This window comes from Mustelus asterias, chromosome 12 (genome assembly GCF_964213995.1).
Source record: "Mustelus asterias chromosome 12, sMusAst1.hap1.1, whole genome shotgun sequence".
In the NCBI taxonomy this organism is placed as follows: domain Eukaryota; kingdom Metazoa; phylum Chordata; class Chondrichthyes; order Carcharhiniformes; family Triakidae; genus Mustelus; species Mustelus asterias.
This window is the reverse complement of record NC_135812.1, coordinates 102,798,994-102,822,333: the sequence shown is the minus strand read 5'-3', so window position 1 is coordinate 102,822,333 and position 23,340 is coordinate 102,798,994. Positions and strand designations below refer to the sequence as shown.

The 23,340-nt window shown below is 43.1% G+C and overlaps 1 protein-coding gene across 1 annotated transcript in view; it reads right to left on the bottom strand.

The window, feature by feature from the left end:
* The window catches only part of LOC144501985 (platelet endothelial cell adhesion molecule-like), a 44,508-nt gene extending 22,300 nt beyond the window's left edge, over window positions 1-22,208 (bottom strand). The window contains exons 1-4 of the mRNA XM_078226004.1: window positions 21,658-22,208; window positions 20,130-20,156; window positions 13,775-14,083; window positions 11,553-11,843 (exon numbers count right to left, since the gene is read on the bottom strand). Coding sequence (XP_078082130.1) covers window positions 11,553-11,843; window positions 13,775-14,083; window positions 20,130-20,156; window positions 21,658-21,697 — 667 coding nt within the window. The 5' untranslated portion in view covers window positions 21,698-22,208. The remainder of the gene's footprint in view (window positions 1-11,552; window positions 11,844-13,774; window positions 14,084-20,129; window positions 20,157-21,657) is intronic.
* Window positions 22,209-23,340: the final 1,132 nt, after the last annotated feature.

The window sequence follows — 23,340 nt, the reverse complement described above, 5'->3', positions numbered from 1 at the left end:
TCCCCAGAGCATTACCTTGGGTCTCTGGATCAGTCAAGTGACAATACCATTGTGCCAGAACCTCCCCACGAATAGTCAGAGTCGTAGAGATCTACAGCACAGAAAAAAGGTCCTTTGCCCATCCAGTCTGTGCCGGTCAAAGACAACCCACCAAATATTCTAATCCCATTTTCCAGCACTTGGTCCATAACCTTGTATACCTCAGCATCGCAAGTTCACATCTAAGTACTTCTGAAACGTTATAGAACATAGAACATAACAGCGCAGTACAGGCCCTTCGGCCCTCGATGTTGCGCCGACCAGTGAAACCAATCTAAAGCTCATCTAACCTACACTATATCATCCATATGCTTATCCAATGACCATTTAAATGCCCTTAATGTTGGCGAGTCCACTACTACTGCAGGCAGGGCATTCCACGCCCTTACTACTCTCTGAGTGAAGAACCTACCTCTGACATCTGTCCTATATCTATCACCCCTCAATTTAAAGCTATGTCCCCTCATGCTAGCTATCACCATCCGAGGAAAAAGGCTCTCACTATCCACCCTATCTAATCCTCTGATCATCTTGTATGCCTCTATTAAGTCACCTCTTAACCTTCTTCTCTCTAACGAAAACAACCTCAAGTCCCTCAGCCTTTCCTCATAAGACCTTCCCACCATATCAGGCAACATCCTGGTAAATCTCCTCTGCACTCTTTCCAATGCTTCCACATCCTTCCTATAATGCGGCGACCAGAACTGTATGCAATACTCCAAGTGCGGCCGCACCAGAGTTTCGTATAGCTGCAACATGACCTCCTGGCTCCGAAACTCAATCCCTCTACCAATAAAAGCTAACACTCCATACGCCTTCTTAACAACCCTATCAACCTGGGTGCCAACTTTCAGGGATCTATGCACAAGAACACCGAGATCTCTCTGTTCATCCACACTACCAAGTATCTTACCATTAGCCCAGTACTCTGTAATCCTGTTACTCCTTCCAAAGTGCATCACCTCACACTTTTCCGCATTGAACTCCATTTGCCACCTCTCAGCCCAGCACTGCATGCAGCTTATCTATGTCCCTCTGTAACCTGCAACAACCTTCTGCATTGTCCACAACTCCACCGACTTTAGTGTCATCCGCAAATTTACTAACTCATCCTTCTACTCCCTCATCCAGGTCATTTATAAAAATGACAAACAGCAGTGGCCCCAAAAGTGCATTTGCTATTTCCCCCGCCATCTCTTTTAGTACCCTGGGATGCATTCCATCAGGACCAGGAGACTTGTCTACCTTTAGCCCCATTAACTTGCCTAACACTACCTCTTTCGTGATAATGATAGTTTCTAGGTCCTCAACTGCCATAGCCTTCCTGTCATCAATTTTTGGCATGTTATTTGTGTCTTCCACTGTGAAGACCGACACAAAATACCTGTTCAATGCCTCAGCCATTTTCTCATTTCCAGTTATTACATCCCCTTTCTCATCCTCTAAAGGACCAATGTTTACTTTAGCCACTCTTTTTCGTTTTATATATTTGTAGAACCTTTTGCTATCGGTTTTTATATTCTGAGCTAGTTTACTCTCATAATCCATCTTACTTTTCTTTATAGCTTTTTTCGTGGCTTTCTGTTAACCTTTAAAGCTTTCCCAATCCTCTAGTTTTCCACTAATCTTTGCCACCTTGTATGCATTTTTGTTCAATTTGATATCCTCCTTTATTTCCTTAGATATCCATGGCTGATTATCTCTTTTTCTACAGTCCTTCCTTTTCACTGGTATATACTTTTGCTGAGCACTGTGAAAGATCGCTTTGAAAGTCCTCCACTGTTCCTCAATTGTCCCACCATAAAGTTTTTGCTCCCAATATATCTTAGCCAATGCCTCCCTCATCCCTTTGTTTAAGCACAAGACACTGGTATTGGATTTTACCTTCTCACGCTCCATCTGTATTTTAAATTCAACCATATTGTGATCGCTTCTTCCAAGAGGATCCCTAACTATAAGACCATTAATTATTCCTGTCTCATTACCCAGGACCAGATCTAGAATAGCTTGTTCCCTCATAGGTTCCATGACATACTATTCAAGGAAGCTATCGCGGATACATTCTATGAACTCCTCCTCAAGGCAGCCTTGACCGACCTGGTTTGACCAATTGATATATAGATTAAAATCCCCCATGATAATTGCTGTACCATTTTTGCATGCATCAGTTATTTCTTTGTTTATTTCTCACCCCACCACGAAGTTACTATTTGGCCTATAGACTATGCCTATCAGTGACTTTTCTCCTTACTATTTCTAATTTCCACCCAAATGGATTCAACCTTTTTTTCCATAGAGCCTGTATCATCTCTCACTACCGTCCTGGACCAGAGGAAACTACCGGAGGAAACCCATGCAGACATGGGGAGAACGTGCAAACTCCGCACAGACAGCGACCCGGGAAGCCGGGAATCGAACCCGGGTCCCTGGCGTTGTGACAGTGCTAACACTGTGCCACCGTGCCACCCCTACACAAAGCACACCAGAGAAAAAGTGCCCTAAATCTCAGAATTCAACACACTTAATGTTGCATAACAAGTAGATGCTACATTGTCTATTGCGATGCTGTTTCATATGTTGGCTAATACTGATAAATTTCTTCAATAATTTCATGCAAAACATGTTGCAATTTTGCAAGTTCACTTGCTGCAGTCAGAGTGACGAGTGATGTGGTATCTGCTGGCCCTCTATTGGGAGTGGAAAGTACCTGCAATGTTTATCTTCACTCAGCTGTCCTATCCAACATCCTGAAGAGTGGCTGACTGGGTGAACTCTCGATTTTCCACTGACAATTTCAAATTGAAAAAGGGAGAAGTTACTGTTGACTTATTTCTGAGCTGAATCTTGCTTCAATCATTATTGCAGACATATTTATACACAGTCACAATGGGCTATGAGGGTCACCACTTCCACCACCCTTTCAGGCACTGAATTCCAGACTCTAATGCTGGGAGAACAGGATAATTACTCATTTTAGCCACGTAGTGTTTACTTAGGATAGAGCTAATGGATTTTTGTTTTGTTTATTGATGAAGATTTCTCCTGGGGTTTTTGATTAAGTTGATTGACGGGGTTATGTGATAATGTGGTTAATGGGTGGAGTTAGGGCCCTAAAACTCCCTCCCCTTAGTCTCCTCTGCTTCCAGGAAATCAATCCCAGTCTATCCAATTTCTCTTCATAACTAAAATTCTACAGCCTAGGCACCCTTGCCAGTGTTGGCACATCCCTCCTATTATGTGCATTCCAGAACTGCACACAATACTCTAGCTGTGGCCTAATCAACATTTTATATAGTTCCGGCATAACCTCCCTGCTCTTAGAATCTATGCTTTGGCTAATAAAGGCAAATATACCATGTGCCTTCTTAACCAGATTATCCACCTGTTCTGCTACCTTAAGGGACTGGTGGACATGCACACCCAGGTCCCTCTGATCCTCGGTGTTTCCAGGGTCCTGCCGTTCATCATGTGTTCCCTTGTCTTGTTTGTCCTGCCATATGCATCACCTCACACTTATCCAGAGTGAATTCCATTTGCCACTGATCAGCCCATCTATATCCTCAAATAATCTAAGGCTGTCCTCCTCACTATTTACCACTCCACCAATTTTTGTATTATCTGCGAACTTACTGATCAACCCTCCTATATTTAAGTCTAAATCATTGATACAAAAAAAAATTGCTAGGGCCTTAACACTGTTCCCTGAGGGACCCCACTGGACACAGTCTTTCAGTCTGAAAAACACCCCTTGACCATCATCCTCATCACCTGCCACTCAGCCAATTCTGGATCCAATTTGCCAAATTTCATAGAATCATACAGCGCAGAAGAGGCCCTTCGGCCCATTGAGTCTGGACTCCCACCTAATCCCATCTGTCAGCACTTGGCCCATAGCCCTGAATGTTATGATGTGCCAAGTGCCATTCCAGATACTTTTTAAAGGATGTGAGGCAATCTGCCTTTACCACCTTCCCAGGCAGCACATTCCAGACCATCACCACCCTCTGGATAAAAAAGTTTTTTCTCACATGTCCCCTGAACCTCCTGCCCCTCACCATGTACCTATATCCCCTCATGACTGACTCTTCAACTGAGGGAACAGCTGCTCCTTATCCATTCTGTCCACGTCTCTCATTATCTTGTACACCTCGATCAGGTCGCCCCTCATCTTTTCTGCTCTAATGAAAACAACCCAAGCCTATCTAACCTCTCTTCATAACTTAAATGTTCCATCCCAGGCAGCATCCTGGTGAATCTCCTGTGTGTGTGCAAGCACGTCCTACTAATAATGTGGTGACCAGAACTGCACACAGTACTCGAGCTGTGGCCTCACCAAACTTCTATACAACTCCAATATGACTTCCCTGCTTTTGTAATCTATATGTGCAGATGCCGGCGTTGGACTGGGGTAAACACAGTAAGAAGTTTAACAACACCAGGTTAAAGTCCAACAGGTTTATTTGGTAGCAAAAGCCACACAAGCTTTCGAGGCTCTGAGCCCCTTCTTCAGGTGAGTGGGAATTCTGTTCACAAACAGAACTTATAAAGACACAGACTCAATTTACATGAATAATGGTTGGAACGCGAATACTTACAACTAATCTAGTCTTTAAGAAACAAAACAATGGGAGTGGAGAGAGCATCAAGACAGGCTAAAAAGATGTGTATTGTCTCCAGACAAGACAGCCAGTGAAACTCTGCAGGTCCACGCAACTGTGGGAGTTACAAATAGTGTGACATAAACCCAATATCCCGGTTGAGGCCGTCCTTGTGTGTGCGGAACTTGGCTATCAGTTTCTGCTCAGCGACTCTGCGCTGTCGTGTGTCGCGAAGGCCGCCTTGGAGAACGCTTACCCGAATATCAGAGGCCGAATGCCCGTGACCGCTGAAGTGCTCCCCAACAGGAAGAGAACAGTCTTGCCTGGTGATTGTCGAGCGGTGTTCATTCATCCGTTGTCGCAGCGTCTGCATAGTTTCCCCAATGTACCATGCCTCGGGACATCCTTTCTTGCAGCGTATCAGGTAGACAACGTTGGCCGAGTTGCAAGAGTATGTACCGTGTACCTGGTGGATGGTGTTCTCACGTGAGATGATGGCATCTGTGTCGATGATCCGGCACGTCTTGCAGAGGTTGCTGTGGCAGGGTTGTGTGGTGTCTTGGTCACTGTTCTCCTGAAGGCTGGGTAGTTTGCTGCGGACAATGGTCTGTTTGAGGTTGTGCGGTTGTTTGAAGGCAAGAAGTGGGGGTGTGGGGATGGCCTTGGCGAGATGTTCGTCTTCATCAATGACATGTTGAAGGCTCCGGAGGAGATGCCGTAGCTTCTCCGCTCCGGGGAAGTACTGGACAACGAAGGGTACTCTGTCCACTGTGTGTGTGCCACAGCGAAAAACTGCACCGACCTCCTCAGAAGACAAACACGGGACACAGTGTACAGAGTACCCTTCGTTGTCCAGTACTTCCCCGGAGCGGAGAAGCTACGGCATCTCCTCCGGAGCCTTCAACATGTCATTGATGAAGACGAACATCTCGCCAAGGCCATCCCCACACCCCCACTTCTTGCCTTCAAACAACCGCACAACCTCAAACAGACCATTGTCCGCAGCAAACTACCCAGCCTTCAGGAGAACAGTGACCAAGACACCACACAACCCTGCCACAGCAACCTCTGCAAGACGTGCCGGATCATCGACACAGATGCCATCATCTCACGTGAGAACACCATCCACCAGGTACACGGTACATACTCTTGCAACTCGGCCAACGTTGTCTACCTGATACGCTGCAAGAAAGGATGTCCCGAGGCATGGTACATTGGGGAAACTATGCAGACGCTGCGACAACGGATGAATGAACACCGCTCGACAATCACCAGGCAAGACTGTTCTCTTCCTGTTGGGGAGCACTTCAGCGGTCACGGGCATTCGGCCTCTGATATTCGGGTAAGCGTTCTCCAAGGCAGCCTTCGCGACACACGACAGCGCAGAGTCGCTGAGCAGAAACTGATAGCCAAGTTCCGCACACACAAGGACGGCCTCAACCGGGATATTGGGTTTATGTCACACTATTTGTAACTCCCACAGTTGCGTGGACCTGCAGAGTTTCACTGGCTGTCTTGTCTGGAGACAATACACATCTTTTTAGCCTGTCTTGATGCTCTCTCCACTCCCATTGTTTTGTTTCTTAAAGACTGGATTAGTTGTAAGTATTCACGTTCCAACCATTATTCATGTAAATTGAGTCTGTGTCTTTATAAGTTCTGTTTGTGAACAGAATTCCCACTCACCTGAAGAAGGGGCTCAGAGCCTCGAAAGCTTGTGTGGCTTTTGCTACCAAATAAACCTGTTGGACTTTAACCTGGTGTTGTTAAACTTCTTACTTTGTAATCTATACCCCAATTGATAAAGGCAAGTGTCCATATGCCTTTTTCACCACCCTATTAACATGCCCTTCTGCTTTCAGAGATCTGTGGACAAACACGCCAAGGTCCCTTTGTTCCACAGAACGTCCTACTGTCCTACCATTCATTGAATACTTCCGTGTCAAATTACTCCTTCTAAAGTGTATCACTTCTCACTTTTCAGGGTTAAGTTCAACCCGTCATTTATCTGCCCATTTGACCATTCCGTCTATATCTTCTTGTAGCCCAAGACACTCTGCCTCACTGTTAACTGCCCGACCAATTTTTATGTCATCCGCAAACTTACTAATCCTACCCCCCACATAGTCATCAATGTCATTTATATAAATCATGAATAAGGGCCCAACACAGATCCCTGTGGTGCGCCACTGCACACTGGCTTCCAGTCACTAAAGCACCCTCTGTCTCCTACAACTGAGCCAATTTTGAGTCCACTTTATCAAATTACCCTGTATCCCACGTGAATTAACCTTCTTTACAAGTCTCCCATGTGAAGCCTTGTCGAAGGCTTTGCTGAAATTATATAAACTGTGACCTCCCTCTGACGAAGCCATGCTGACTATCCCTGATCAAGCTTTGCCTCTCCAAGTGGAGATAGATGCTCTCCTACAGAAGTTTCTCTAATAGTTTTCCTACCACTGACGTGAGACTCACTGGTTTGTAGTTCCCTCGTTCATCTCAATAACCCTTCTTAAATTGCAGAACCACATTAGTTGTTCTCCAGCTGTCTGGCACCTCCCCTCTGGCCAGAGAGAAATTGAAAATTTGGGTCAAAGACCCTGCAATCTCCTCCCTTGCCTCCCACAGCAGCCTAGGGCACATTTCATCTGGACCTGGAGATTCATCCACTTTTAAGGCTGCCGGCATCTCCAGTATCTTGTCCTTCCCTATGTCAATTTGCTCAAGAACCTAACAGTCCCTTTCCCTGAATTCCATACCATCATCCTCACTCTCTTGGGTGGAGACGGATGTGAAGTATTTATGCAACATTTTACCAATGTCCTCTGGCTCCACCCACAGATTGCCCCTTTCTTCCCTAATGGGCCCCACTCTTTCCCTGGTTATCCTCTTCCCATTGATATACTTATAGAATATCTTGGGATTTTCCCTACTTTTACCAGCCACAGCTTTCTCATATCCCCTTTTGCATTCCTAATTGCTTCCTTAAGCTCCACGCTGCACTTTCTATATCTCGCTAATGCCTCCCCGGATTTGCTCCCCTTGTACTTTTAAAAGCCTTTCTTTTCCTTCTCATTGTATCCTGAATATACCTGGTCACCCAATGGTTCTCTGGGCCTGTTATTCCTACCTATCACCCGAGAGGGAACATGGGCTTGCACCCTCCCCATTTCCTTTTTGAATGCCAGATCCTGTCTTAAAATCCACTCTTCCCTCAATCTAAAACTTTTTTTTGCAACTTGTCTATTTCCTTGTCCATAACAAGCTTAAATTGTGCCATGTTGTGATCGCTATCACTAAAATGCTCCCCCACCACCGCCTGTCCGGCTTCATTCCCCAGAATCAGGGCCAGCACAGCTTCTTCCTTTGTTGGACCCTCCACATATTGATTTAAAAAATTCTCCTGGACACATTTCAAGAAATCTATTCCATCCAAGCCCTTCACACTACGTATATCCCAGTTAATGTTGGGAAAGTTGAAATCACCTAATTATAATAACCCTATTGTTAATGTTTTTACATACCTCCACAAACTGAGCACATATTTGCTCCTCAACATCCCTCTGACTATCTGGGGCCCGTAAAAAACACCTAACAATGTGGCTACCCTTTTTTATTCCAAAGCTCTACCCACAAAACTTCATTTGTTGCCCCCTCCAATATACCATGTCTGCTTACAGCAGTAACTGACTCCTTAACTAATAATGCAATGCCTCTTCCTCTTTTATCTCTTCCCCTGTCTCACCTAAAGATCCTATATCCCGGAATGTTGAGTTGCCAATCATGTCCTTCCTTCAACCATGTCTCTGTGATGGCTATCATATCACACTCCTATGTGTCAATCATTGCCCTCAACTCATGTGTTTTACCTGCAATGTGCCTGGCGTTAATAGAGGCCATCCAGCCTGGCCTTACTCCCTTGAAACTTAATACAGCTGCACTGCTTCTGACTTGTTTCTTTTGCTGTATGATTCCGTGCCCTTATTCTGCTAACAGTCTGTGTCCCCCTCCTCATGCCAAATTTCCTTGGATACCATGGGCTATTATCTTCGCTATAGGTCTTGCGCTATCAAAAGCCTTGCTGAAGTCCATGAAGACCATGTCAAGTGCATTGCCCCCACCTACAAACCCTGGTAACCTCTTCGAAAAATTCAATTAAGTTTGTCAGACATGACCTCCCCTTAATAAAACCATGTGAACTATTCTTAATTGCAGATGCAATTAATTTCCAAATGCAGATTAATTATGTTTCTCCGAATTGCTTCCAGTAGTTTCCCCACACCGAGGTTAGACTGACTGGCCTGTAGTTTCCTGCTTTCTCCCTTCTTGAATAATGGTACCACATTGGCTGCCTCCAGCACCTCTCCTGAGGCCACAGAGGAATTGAAAATTATTGCCAGCGCCCCTGCTATTTCCTCCCTTGCCTCACTCAACAACCTGGGATAGGTTTCATCCGGCTCTGGAGATTTATCCACTTTTAAGCCTGCCAGGCCACTCAGAACCTTTTCTCTGTCTACGTTAATTTCTTTATTGTATCACAGTCCTTCTCACTGATTTCTCTCACTAGTGAATGCTGACTGTAAGTATTCGTTTAGAACCATACCTACGTCCTTCGGCTCCACAGTTAAATTACCACTGTGGTCCTTAATGGGCCCTACTCTTTCCCTGGTTATCCTTTTTTCCTTAATGTACCTGTAAAACAATTTGGGATTTTTCTTTATTCTACCTGCCAGTATCCTTTCTTGTCCCCTTTTTGCTCTCCTAATTTTCTTTTTAAGTTCCCGCTTGCACATTCAATACTCCTCTTGGGCTTCTGCTGTTTTGAGTCCTTGATGTCTGCCATAAGCCTGCCTTTTTCTCTTTATCCAATGCTGTATACCACTTGATATCCAGGGTTCACTGGATTTGTTGGTGCCATCCTTTTTCTTTATTGGAACATGTTGGCCCTGTACTCTCCCTATTTCCTTCTTGAATATATCCCATTGTTCCGTCACAGATTTACCTTAAAGTGTCTGCTCCCAGTCCACTCTGGCCAAATCACATCTGATCTTATTAAAATCAGCCTTCTCCCAGTTTAGAACTTTGATTTTGACCCATCTCTATCCTTTTTCAAAATAGATCTTGAATCTAATGGAGTTATGATCGCTGTTTGCAAAATGCTCCCCCACTGATACTTCAGCCACTTGCCCAACTTTGTCACCTAAAATGAAGTCCAGGACCACCCACTCTTTTATAGGAGCTTCTATGTATTGGCTTACAAAGCTCTGCTGGATGCATTTTAAGAATTCCACTCCCTCTAAACCTTTCACACTATGATTACCCCAGTTGATATTGGGGAAGTTGAAATCTCCCACTATCACTATCCTGTTACTTTACTCTTCTCTGAAATTTGCCTCCATATCTGCTCTTCTATTTCCTTCAGACTTTTAGGGGGCCTATAGATCACCCCCAGCAATGTGATTGCTCCTTTCTGGTTTTTAAGTTCTATCCATAAGTCTACATTAGAAGAGCTTTCTAAGATGTCATCCCTCCTTACTGATGTAATTGATTTCCTGATCAAAATTGTGACACCCCCTTCTCTTTTACATTCTTCCCGGTCTCACCTGCAGACCGTATATCCTGGAATATTGAGCTACCAATCCTGTCCCTCTCTCAACCATGTCTCAGTGACAGCAATGACATCATACCCCCGTGTTTTAATCTGTGCCGTCAACTCATCTGCCTTGTTTGTCAGATTCTTTATATAATAAATGCCATCCAATCTTGCCAAACTCCTTTGTGCCTTTACTGGCCTATAACTTCTATGTCTTCCTGACTCACTTGCTGTCTCTTCTAACTCTGGCTGTGCATCTCTCTCTGCTGAACCTTCTCTCAGAATGCCACACCCCTGCCAAGTTAGTTGAAACCCTCCACAGCAGCACTGGTAAACCTCCCTGCAAGGACGCCAGTCCCATTTTGGCTCAGGTGCAACCCATCTGCCTTGTATAGATCCCACCATCCCCAAAACTGGTCCCAATGCCCCAGAAATCTAAAGCCCTCCCTCTTGCACCATCTCTCCAGCTATGCAATCATCTGGTCTAATCTTCTATTTCTAAACTCACTAGCACATGGCACAGAAGTAATCCAGAGATTACTGCCTTCTGGGTCCTGTTTTTAATTTACTTCTTAGCACCCTAAACTCTGCAGGACCTCATTCCTTTTTCTACCTATATCGTTGGTACCAACATGTACCACAATCTCTGTCTATTTGCCCTCCCCCTTCAGAAAGAGTCAGGAGGCAAGATACTCATCACAAAATTCCCAGCCTCTGACCTGCTCTTGTTGCCACAGTATTTATATGACTAGTGCAGTTCAATTTTTGATCAATGGTAACGCCAGAATTTTGACAGTTGGGGAGTCAGCAATGGTAATTCTGTTAAATGCCAAGGGGAGATGGTTAGATCCTCTCCTGTTGGAGATGATCATTGTATGGCATTTATGTGGCATGCATGATATTTGCTACTTATCAGTCCAAGCCTGAATTTGTCCAGGCTTTGCTACATATATCCACGGATTGCTTCAGTGTCTGAGGAGTTGTGCATTATACCGAACACTGTTAAATTACCAGTTAACACCCTACTCTCCACATCAACATTCTTTGAAGATTCTGTCAATTTCCTCTGAGAACTACATCAGGAGAACTACACCTGCAGAATGTTCACGCCATAATATTTAAATACTGAGTACATGGTTATGCTGGCTTTCTATTCTCTGGGTCTCTCTCTGGTTTCACCCTGGAGTTACATTAGGAGACTAGAAGAACCCCTGTGGAATTTTGGGATCCACATAAATGCTTTATAATACATGGAATTATAACAGTAAATGTAATAATATTTTTAACTCTTCAAGCATTCCAGGATGCTCGAGTTAACTTACCTCGTACGATAATTTGTACTATTTCACTGTTCTTTGAATGAGGGCTGATGCCATTCACTTCAACTTTACAGCTGTAGGCTTTCTCGGTGTTTACTGCCACTTTCAGTTGGTGCATTGCAGATTTGTTATTGCTTTTCACGTCACTGAAGCGTTGTGGTTTCTGTCCATCTTTATATTTATAGAATATGAAGGTAAGAGGAGGAATTTCTTCAGATGTACAGCACAGCTCAATTGAATCTCCTAAAGTCACATTCATTGGGTGGATCGTGAGTCGAGGCATCTGTAAGTTTCCTAAGGTATACAAACAAGAAATTATGACATTCTCTGCCATTTGAAATCATTTTTATGCCTAAGCAGATAAAAAAAGACTAAAATAAATCCATTTAATTCAGCTTTTGCTTATGGTCCATATCCTGCACTTCAAAACCCCATTTTACCTTTCCTATTGCATTCCTATTATGAGGCCATTCACCCTAATCAATCCATATTAACATTTATGCTCCTCCACCTTACTTCATCTAACCCCCAAAACATATTCTTTTCCTTTCTCAAGTTGTCAATTCAACTCCCCTGGAAATGAAGACCTGTGCTCCTTAAAACCTATTATCGTATCTGCTTCCACTATTTCCCCCGGCAGCGAGTTCCAGGCACCCACCCACCCTCTGTGTAAAAAAACTTGCCTCGTACATCTCCTTTACACCTGGCCCCTCACACCTTAAACCTATGCCTCCTAGTAATTGACTCTTCCACCCTGGGAAAAAGCGTCTGACTATCCACTCTGTCCATGCCCCTCATAATCTTGTAGACTTCTATCAGGTCACCCCTCAACCTCCATCATTCCAGTGAGAACAAACCAAGTTTCTCCAACCTCTCCTCATAGCTAATGTCCTCCATACCAGGCAACATCCTGGTAAATCTTTTCTGTACCCTCTCCAAAGCCTCCACATCTTTCTGGTAGTGTGGCGACCAGAATTGAACACTATATTCCAAGTGCGGCCTAACTAAGGTTCTATAAAGCTGCAACATGATTTGCCAATTTTTAAACTCAATGCCCCAGCCGATGAAGGCAAGCATGCCGTATGCCTTCCTGACTACCTCCTCCACCAGCGTTGCCACTTTCAGTGACCTGTGTACCTGTACACCCAGATCCCTCTGCCTATCAATACTCTTAAGGGTTCTGCCATTTACTGTATAATTCCTCTCTGTATTAGACCTTCCAAAATGCATTTGTCCGGATTAAACTCCATCTGCCATCTCTCCGCCTAAGTCTCCAACCGATCTATATCCTGCTGTATCCTCTGTTGGCCCTCATCGCTATCTGCAAATCCACCAACCTTTGTGCCATCCGCAAACTTACTAATCAAACCAGTTACATTTTCCTCCAAATCATTTATATATATTACAAATAGCAAAGATCCCAGCACTGATTCCTGAGGAACGCCACTTGACACAGCCCTCTACTCAGAAATGCACCCTACCATTGCTACCCTCTGTCTTCTATGACCGAGCCAGTTTTGTATCCACCTTGCCAGCTCACCTCTGATCCCATGCGACTTCACCTTCTGCACCAGTCTGCCATGAGGGACCTTGTCAAAGGCCTTACTGAAGTCCATGTTGACAACATCCACTGCCCTACTCTCATCAATCATCTTCGTCACTTCCTCGAAAAACTCGGATCAAGTTTGTGAGACACGTCCTCCCCTTCACAAAACCGAATTCGTTCTGGGATGTGGGTGTCCCCGCAAGCCCTGCATTTTATTGCCTAACCCTCAAAGTCTTTGAAACGATAGGGTTGAGCCACCTTCTTGAAGGCAAAAAGAGTGGCTTGCCAGGGCATTTGAGTGGGTAGTTAAGAGTCAATCGCATTGATATGGGTTTTGCATCACACTTAGGCCAGACCTATGTAAAGGTTAATTGAAGTTTCTTTCTCCCCTCTAGGGTGGATACAAAAAAAAACAATGACACATTCAAAATAGAGCTGTTGGGATCTCCCTGGACTCTACCTATCAGAGCAGCTAAAACAGATGATCGTCATTATCATATTGCTATTCATGGATCTTGCTGTGTACCCATTGACAGCTTTGTTTCCTATATTGCAATAATGGCCACTGTCCAAAAAGTATTTCATTCATCATAAAGTGTTTTGGGAATGCTGTGATCATGAAAATAAATTAGGTTCTTTCTTTATATTCCATGTTATTTAGTTTCATATTTCACAATACCTTTAACTGTTATAAATGTGGTGTCACTCTCTTTCCTTTTACTTCCTGCTTCCACAACACAACTATAGTATCCGGAATGTGAGGCCCGAGCAGATTGCAGTATGTACTTGGAACTTAGCCCATTGGATGAAGCGTTTTGCAGCAGAATATCCTTCTTTTCCCCCTTATAAAATAAGTACAAAATCTGAGGTGATTGATCAGGAGGTATAATGATATTTGCTGAACAGGTCAGGATAATGTTGCTTCCCTCCTGAATATTTTCATCATCTGTAGCATCAGTTTTTATTTCTACAGTGTTTATAGTCACATCTGTGAGAGAAAAACAAACAGAAATTAGCTTCATTGTATACTGTGACTATTTTGGATTACCTCATATCGCCACAAGAGTCTATAATGCTTGTTTCTAGATATGTCTTTTGAAGAAGTGCTGAGGAAATGATTTGAAGAAATGTAGCAATAAGTGAACTCAAAAGTTTTTTGAATGTAGCTTGTGTGCCATTGTGTGCTGTTCTAATGAAGGAAGGACATTGAGGCGACACCTAATGAAAATGCACCCCAACAAGAAATATTTAGAGCCTTCGAGCAGAATTATTTTTCAGAGGAGTCCTCATCACTAAAAAGGGCTCAATGAATGAGGATTTGCAGCTATATTCATCTGCTCACACTGCTCTGAGGTTATAAAGGTGATGAACACACTCAGCATATATGGCATGGGCCCATTTTAGACAGAACTGGTAAATCTTTGGAATTTTATCCAGGGAGAAGTATGGGAATGAATTCATTAGGTGATTGATGCATGGAATAGGACAGCTGGCTCAATTGGCACCTTAGTTCACCACTTAAACGTCACAATTGGCGGTGGGGCAGGAAAGTTGACTATGGGTCCTTCCTCCCAGCACTTAATTTGGGTGAAGGCAGAAAGACAGTGGGATTCTGGTCCACCGCTGTCCTGCCTAAGTACATGCCTTCTCACCTCCAAGCTTGCCACCAGTGAGAGCACAAGATTCTGCCATTGTTTCCACTGGTGGGAGAATAAAGAGGGGATGAAGACTAAGGTTTCTCACTGAAGAACCCAGGAAGAAGCACACCTTTCAGTCTTCCCTTTGTAGGAATTCCATTCCTCTTTTCTCCATTACTGCCCAACAAGTGCTCATGATGAGCAGCCTGGTTGGAGCAGAAGTTAACAGTTGGTCAGGAAAATAATGCTATTTAGAGTCTGTACAAAAGGAGTTCAATATTTTAAACAGCTGTCAGCACAGGATAAAATGTCTGTAACACAAGCAGTAATGTAGAAAAAGGAAATAAAAATGAAAACCTTCTTCAAATGAACAACTGAGCTGAGAAATGCCCGCTTTAAGTTACCAAACTGCACTTGAAGAATTGAAAGCAGAAATTGTTGTATTTACATCAGAGTAAATAACAAGGTCTGTGCTTTTTGTTATTCATTTGAGGGAAGTGGGCTTCGCTGGCTAGGCCAGCATTATTGCCCATTTCTTAATTGTCCTTTAGAATGTGGTGCTGAGCTGCCTTGAATTGTTGCAGTCCATGTGGTGTAGGTACACCCACAGTGTTGTTAGGGAGAGAGTTCCAGGATGCTGACTCTGCTTGCTCACTATGTAGCCTCAAAACAAACCAGAAACCCTGAGGGTCACCAAATCAAGTTGTGGTGCTCCTATTAGTGCAGTATTTCTGTGGTGAGTGGTTATCACATGTGCCTCATATGTGAAAGGTCTCTGACTCAGAAGCAGACAAAGGGTGGGATTTTCTGGCCGGGCTTGCCCAAGACTGGAAAATCCCACCATGGTTAACAGATCTTTGCACAGTCCTGTCCCGTCTGCTACAATTCTCATGTTGGGCGGGATGGGAAAAAACACCAAGAAACATTGTTGAATAATTTTGTTGCTGGATTGTTCATTCAGTGAATCATACTCTAGGGAGCCAGGTTCGAATCCCACCACAGCAGTTGGTGGAATTTGAATTCAAAAGATTAGGTATTTTAGCATAGTAATATTGTTACTGGTTTAGTAATCCAGAGGCCTAGCCTAATGATCCAGAGATATACAAGTTCAAATTCCACAATGACTGCTCGGTGAATGTATTTCCTTATTCTACATTACCTACAATAAACCTCTCTCCAAACAAAGCATTGGAATCAGCCCTTAACATAAAACTCCACTGGCAATTTCCTAAAGCCCTTTTCCTTTTGTGATAATCAGCAGCATTTGAGATAGGCCATCTGCCTATTCACTGCAGCCACACAGCAATATGTTAAAGACGAAGGCGATAACTATCAAGTGCAGTTCCAGTTGGGCCAGTCAGCTGACCAATGGCAGATGGAGTTTAATTTAGACAAATGCGAGGTGATGCATTTTGGTAGATTGAACCAGAGCAGGACTTACTCAGTTAATGGTAGGGCGTTGGAGAGAGTTACAGAACAAAGAGATCTAGGGGTACATGTTCACAGCTCCTTGAAAGTGGAGACACAGGTGGACAGAGTGGTGAAGAAGGCATTTGGCATGCTTGGTTTCATCAGTCAGAACATTGAATACAGGAGTTGGGACGTCTTGTTAAAGTTGTACAAGACATTGGTAAGGCCACACTTGGAATACTGTGTGCAATTCTGGTCACCTTATTATAGAAAGGATATTATTAAACTAGAAAGAGTGCAGAAAAGATTTACTAGGATACCACCGGGACTTGATGGATTGAGTTATAAGGTGAGGCTGAATAGACTGGGACTTTTTTCTCTGGAGCATAGGAGGCTGAGGGGTGACCTTATAGAGGTCTATAAAATAAGGCATAGACAAGCTAGATAGTCAATATCTTTTCCCAAAGGTAGGGGAGTCTAAAACTAGAGGGCATAGGTTTAAGGTGAGAGGGGAGAAATACAAAAGTGTCCAGAGGGGCAATTTTTTCACACAGAGGGTGGTGAGTGTCTGGAACAAGTTGCCAGAGGTAGTAGTAGAGGCGGGTACAATTTTATTTTTTAAAAAGCATTTAGATAGTTACTTGGGTACGATGGGTATGGAGGGATATGGGCCAAATGCGGGCAATTGGGATTAGCTTAGGGGTTTTTTAAAAAAATGGCAGCATGGACAAGTTGGGCTGAAGGGCCTGTTTCCACGCTGTAAACCTCTATGACTCTATGAGCAGAGAAGACTAAGGGGTGACCTGATCGAGGTGTACAAGATTATGAGAGACATGGACAGAGTGGATAAGGAGCAGCTGTTCCCCTTAGTTGAAGGGTCAGTCACAAGGGGACATAGGTTCATGGTGAGGGGCAGGAGGTTTAGGGGGGATGTGAGGAAAAACCTTTTACCCAGAAGGTGGTGACGGTCTAGAATGCGCTATCTGGGAGGGTGGTAGAGGTGGGTTGCCTCACATCCTTTACAAAGTACCTGGATGAGCACTTGGCGTGTCAAAACATTCAAGGCTATGGGCCAAGTGTTGGTAGATGGGATTAGGTGGGTGTTCAGGTGTTTCTCGCGTGTCGTTACAGACCCAATGGGCCGAAGGGCTTCTTTTGGACTGTCTGATGCTGATTCTATGATTTCATTTATTTTGTGCCGAATACTACATGCATTTAAGTAAAGAGTCATTAAATTTGCCTATTTACCATTTTTTCCCCTTGACCCAATTTGCTGTTTTTTAATATTTGTACACTCTGTCCCTGTCACACTCTGGGTATCATTACCGAAATAGATGTCTTGCAATGCTGCCATATCCTTTTGCTTCATAAGCCTATGTATCTCCCTCCAGGATCTTACCCTCCTCTATTTAGTTTAAAGCCCTCTGTACTTTCCTAGTTATGCGGTGTGCAAGAACACTGGTCCCAACATGGTTCAGATGTAGGCCGTCCCAATGGTACAGCCTCCACTTTCTCCTGTACGGATGCCAGTGCCCCATGAACCAAAACGCATTTCTCCCACACAAATCTTTGAGCCATCTCTCTAATTTATATACCCTATGCCAATTTGCACATGGCTCAAGTAATAATCCAGAGATTATAACCTTGGAGGTTCTGTTGATTAAATTAATGTCTAGCTCCTCAAACTCAATATACAGAACCTCTTTCCTCATTCTACCTATGTCAATGGTACCTACATGGACTACAACAACACTATCCTCTCCTTCCCGCTGCACGTTTCTCTTCAGCTGGGAACAGATGTCCTGAACCCTGGCACCAGGCAGACAACACAACCATCTAGACTCTGGCTCTTTGCTGCAGAGAACAGTGTCAATTCACCTCACAATACTGTCCCCAACTACCAATATATTCTTATGTGCTCTCTTCACTTGAGTGGGTTTCTGTATCTCAAACCATGGTCAGTCAGCTCATGCGCCATGCAACCTCCACTCTCTTCCAAACAAGCTGAGAGATAATAATTTTTTTTAAAATTTCAGACCCGAGGAAAAAACAATTGACCCATTAGAGTATGTTTTTCCTGTGCTTGTTTACTGAGAGGTCACCATGATGAGAGATTAAAGAAACTGCCTTTCTTTCTCTTCAAGCAAAGAAATATAGAGTTAATTTTATAGAGGCGTTCAGAATGATCAAAGATTTTGTTAAAGTAAATCACATCAATAAATCAGTTAATAGGGAGTATAAATTTCACATTAGGAAAAAAGAACATTGGATGATGTTAGATCTCGTTTTTACGCAGAGGGCTATTAAGAACTGAAATGTTCTCCTAGAATAAATGGTAGAAACAGCATCCTAAATAGCTTCAAACACGGAACTGGATAAATATTTAGAAAATATATTTTTAAAGGATATGAGACGGGCAGGCGAAAAGGGGTGGGGAGACCATTTGAAAAACCAAACAGCCTCCTGTGATTACCAAGTACAGAACAAAAATAGCAATTCGACACCACAGGTCTGTATCAGTGTTGATGTTCCACATGAGCCTTCTCCCACTTGTTTTCGTCTAACCCCATCAACATATCCCCATTTGTTCATCCAGCTTCACCTTGGCTGTGCTATTTTCCTCAGCCATTCCTTGTGACAACAATTTCACATTCTAACCATTCTCTGGATAAAGATGTTTCTCCTGAGTGCCCCAATGGATTTATTAGTGATTACCTTAAGTTTATGGACCCTGGTTCTAGTCATAGCCACAAGTGAAAATGCATTTTCCATGACTAAACTCTCAGATGCTTTCAGAATCTTCATGCTTATTTTCTAGACAAAGGAGATCCAGTCTGTTCAATCTTTCCTAATAGGTGTAACCTCTCAGTTCTGGCATCATCCTAATAAATGCTTTTGCACTTCCTCCGGTGCCTATAAATCATTTTTTACAATATGGAGGGTAGAACTGTTCAGGATACTGAAACCAAGGTTCCGAACAAGTTTAATGGCTCTATTCTTCAATTTTATTCCCCTAAAAATTAACCCCAGCTCTTTGTTTGCTTTTCAATGACATTACTAGCCTGCATCACTACTTTTATTGATCAGTGTAACTATCTGCCCTCAGATTTCTCTGTTCCTCTACCTTATTTAAACACTATGAGTGGGAGTTTACAACTTCGCTCGTCCCGAACTGTAAAATCCCGCCCGAGGTCAACGGACCTTCCCATGCTCCGCCCCTCGCCTGCTCCAATTCTCGTGGCGGGCGGGCTGGTAAAATTTCGGCCTTAATTTCCAAGGAATATATGGCTTCTTCATTCTTCCCACCAAAATGTATTACCTCACATTTATCTACATTGAAGTTCATTTGCCAATTACAGAGCAAAAACAGTGTGTATTTATTCAATGCCTTTACCAGAGTAAAACGTCCCAAGATGTTTCACAGGAGCACCAATAAATAAAATATGACAGCAAGCCACATAAAGACATATCAGGGCAGATGACCAGAAGTTAAGTCAAAGAGTTTAAAGAAGCCTCTTAAAGAAGGAAAGTGAGACTGAGAAGCCTTGGCAGCTGAAGACAGGGCCACCAATTGTGGAGCGATTAAAACTGGAGAAGGGCAAGAAAGCAGAATTGTAGTGCAATCTTATTAATCATATTAATGTTTTCCTGCATTTTGTCACAGTCTTCCATGCTAACTATACCATCAATTATGTGTCATTCACAAATTTTGTAATTTTATTTCCCAGGTCATAGCTAAGTGCTCAAGGCCACGCTCTTCTGTGAAGCTTTGTCACATCCCCTAAAGATTTCTCATCATATTGTCATAATTTAAAACACATTCAAAATATTTGGGAACAATGCATTTTTACCTTCCTTTAATTTATGAAAAGCATACTGTGTTTTCTATAGCATGATCATTATCACAAACGCTTTGCATTATTCTACAATATAACCATACAGTAAGAGTTCAGACTATCAAAAAATTAATTTTAAACACATTCTTACCTTTCACCATTGTCTTAGCAGCTTGAACTGAAAGAATGAAAACAGTAAAATTTAGATAGATTCAAATATACACCATGTATGAAGCACAAAGGTTGGGGGAGCTAAAGATAACGAGAAGGATTGCCAGAGGATACATCATAGAAATCATAGAAATCATAGAAACCCTACAGTGCAGAAGGAGGCCATTCGGCCCATCGAGTTTGCACCGACCACAATCCCACCCAGGCCCTACCCCCACATATTTACCCACTAATCCCTCTAACCTACGCATTTTAGGATTCTAAGGGGCAATTTTTAACCTGGCCAATCAACCTAACCCGCACATCTTTGGACTGTGCCTGATATAGATAGGCTGGAGACTTGGGTGTAGAAATGGCAGATGGAATTTAATCTGGACAAATGCAAGGTGATGCATTTTGGAAGGTCTAATGCAGGAGAGAAGTATACAGTAAATGGCAGAGCCCTTAGAAGCATTAACATACAGAGGGATCTAGGCGTACAGGTCCACAGTTCCCTGAAAGTGGCAACACAAGTAGATAAGGTGGTCAAGAAGGCATATGGCATGCCAGGGCACTGAGTATAAAAATTGGCTGGTTATGTTGCAGCTGGATAGATCTTTGCTTAGGCCACATTTGGAATACTGTGTACAGTTTATGTCACCACACTACCAGAACGATGTGCAGGCTTTGGAGAGGGTAGTGTGGTTTACCAGGATGTTGCCTGGTTTTGAGGATATTAGCTCTGAGAAGAGATTGGACAAACTTGGTTCGTTTTCACTTGAATGTCAGAGACTGAGAAGCGACCTATAGAAGTTTACAAAATTATGAGGCATGGATAGTTGGAGTCTTTTTTCCCCAGGGTAGAATGTCAATTACTAGGGGACGTAGGTTTAAGGTAAAAGGGGGAAAGTTTAAAAGAGATGTGAGGCAGGATTTTTTACACAGAGGGTGGTAAGTGCCTGGAATGCGCTGCCAGAGGAGGTGGTAGAAGCAGATACAATAGCAAAGTTCAACAGGCATCTTAACAGGTACATTAATAGGTAGGGAATAGAGGGATATCGATGGCATGAGGCAAAACGTCTTTAGTTTAGAAAGGCGTCATGTGTCAACACAGGCTTGGTGGGCCGGGGGGCCTGTTCCTATGATCAACCTGAAGGTTTATACTGTAATTTTTAAGTCCCTTATAGTTGTAGTCTGTCCATCAGCTGCACGTTTCCCGGATAATTGCTAAATTCTCAGAGTTGCTGCTTAGCTTTGCCCAATCCTTTGTTACTAATTGTATTGGGTTACAATTTAAAACACCCGCAAAATATCTGGGGGCAACGCGTTTCCTTTTATTTAATTCCGTGTTTGTATCCCAATCACATTTTGTTTTTATCATTACTTTGTGGCCCGTGTAGGAATCCCGCTACCGTGCCAAACGGCTGAACTTCATAGGAAAAAAAGTTATAGCCATTTTCAAAAACCCTGCATTCGAACCCGAGCTACGTTGAAATTGATGAAAAATGATTAAATATATATATACTCACATAGCAGAATAATCCAAAGAGAAAAATGTGTTTTCAACATTTTTGTTGAAGAAGGTTGATCGCAGAAGCAAAGTTGTTTTCCTTTCGTCTCAGTTAGTCGCAGATAAGTGAATGGGTTTGCAGTAGGAAGTGCCACAACATTAGCACTTCCGAAGTTTGAACAAAAACTTTAGCAGTTGAGTAAAACTTCACAAGGCACAAACAAAATTGAAATGACACTTAGCCCCTAGAAGGAGATATTATGGCAGGTGTCTAAAAGTTTGGTGAAAGAGGCAGATTTTTAAAAAATATCCTAAAAGATGAAATGCCAGAACTTCGAAGTAAAAAGGCAGTGGCTGATTATGTTTGAGGGAGTTTATAGTATAGTGTTTAAATATATTTGTTATTTTTAAAGTAATACATTAAAATGTATTCCTCAAATACCTCGCAATGAGACTACTTTCTGTGCCATCTACATTCGGGGTTGTAATGTGGTTCCAATCGTGAAATCCACAACAGCGCGAACTGGAGTTGCCAGAACTTTGATAATGCAGCTGCATTGCCCCTGACTCAGAGGGAGCGGAGAGTGGGGATTGCCCAGGGCAGTGGTTCCCAAAGAGTGCGGGCGCGCCACACTGGCGTGGCGAGAGAGGATGGCAAGTGTGGCGGGAAGATTCAAGGACAATCAAAGAAACATTTAAACATGGTTTAAACAAGCATTGCTTTATACTTTCTGGATGTCCCATGATCATATTATAAACTAGTTGTGTTCTATGTTATGAATCAAGCACTGCTAGGAGTTGTTTTTTTTTGATTTTGAATGTATTTCTTATCAATAAAAAATTCGGTGTGGCGTGAGCAAATTTTTATTCCGAAAGTGCGACTCAGTGAAAAAAGTTTGGGAACCACTGGCCCAGAGGAATGGAAAACTAATGTTATCTCCTGACAATATTTATAGGTGGCCATGGTTGGTGACATCAGATTGCTGGTTTTGAAGAGCAAATTTCTATTTTACAGTCACTGTGGAGGGCAGGGTGTCTAGTTAAAAATAATGGAGTTTAAAAATAAGGCATTTTATCCCTTGTGGTCTTGTTCATTTTCATTTGTGAAATGTCAACATTTGGTGCGATGATCACTCATTTCACCATCCACTGTGGCAGGATTCAAACCCGGGTCCCCAGAACATCAGCTGAATTGCTGGATTCATAGCCTAGCGATAATACCACTAGGTCATCGCCTCCCAGATAAAGCCAGGCCAATATGTTTTAGCACTGGTTTGCGACTGATGCTTAAATTTCAAACTTAAATTTAAATATTTAAAACTGAGATGAGGAGGAACTATTTCTCGCAGAGGGTGGTGAATTTGTGGAACTCGCTGCCCCATAGCGCGGTGGAGTCAGAGTTATTGAACGGTTTCAAGAAAGTGATAGATATATTTCTGATAAAGAAAACGGGTTAAAGGAATATGGGGAACAGATAGGGAGGTGGATCTGAGACCAGGGAGAGATCAGCCATGATCTGACTGAATGGCGGAGCAGGCTCGAAGGACTGAATTTGCCGACTTCTGTTCCTAATTCCTATGTTGCCATGATACAGATAACAGATTGCAGGGTCCCAGATAGGGCAGAGTGATCTGTTTCTGCTATTTTCTAGCGCCAACAAGGGTTGATGGAGGACCAGAACATGCTGTGGTCCTGAGAGAGG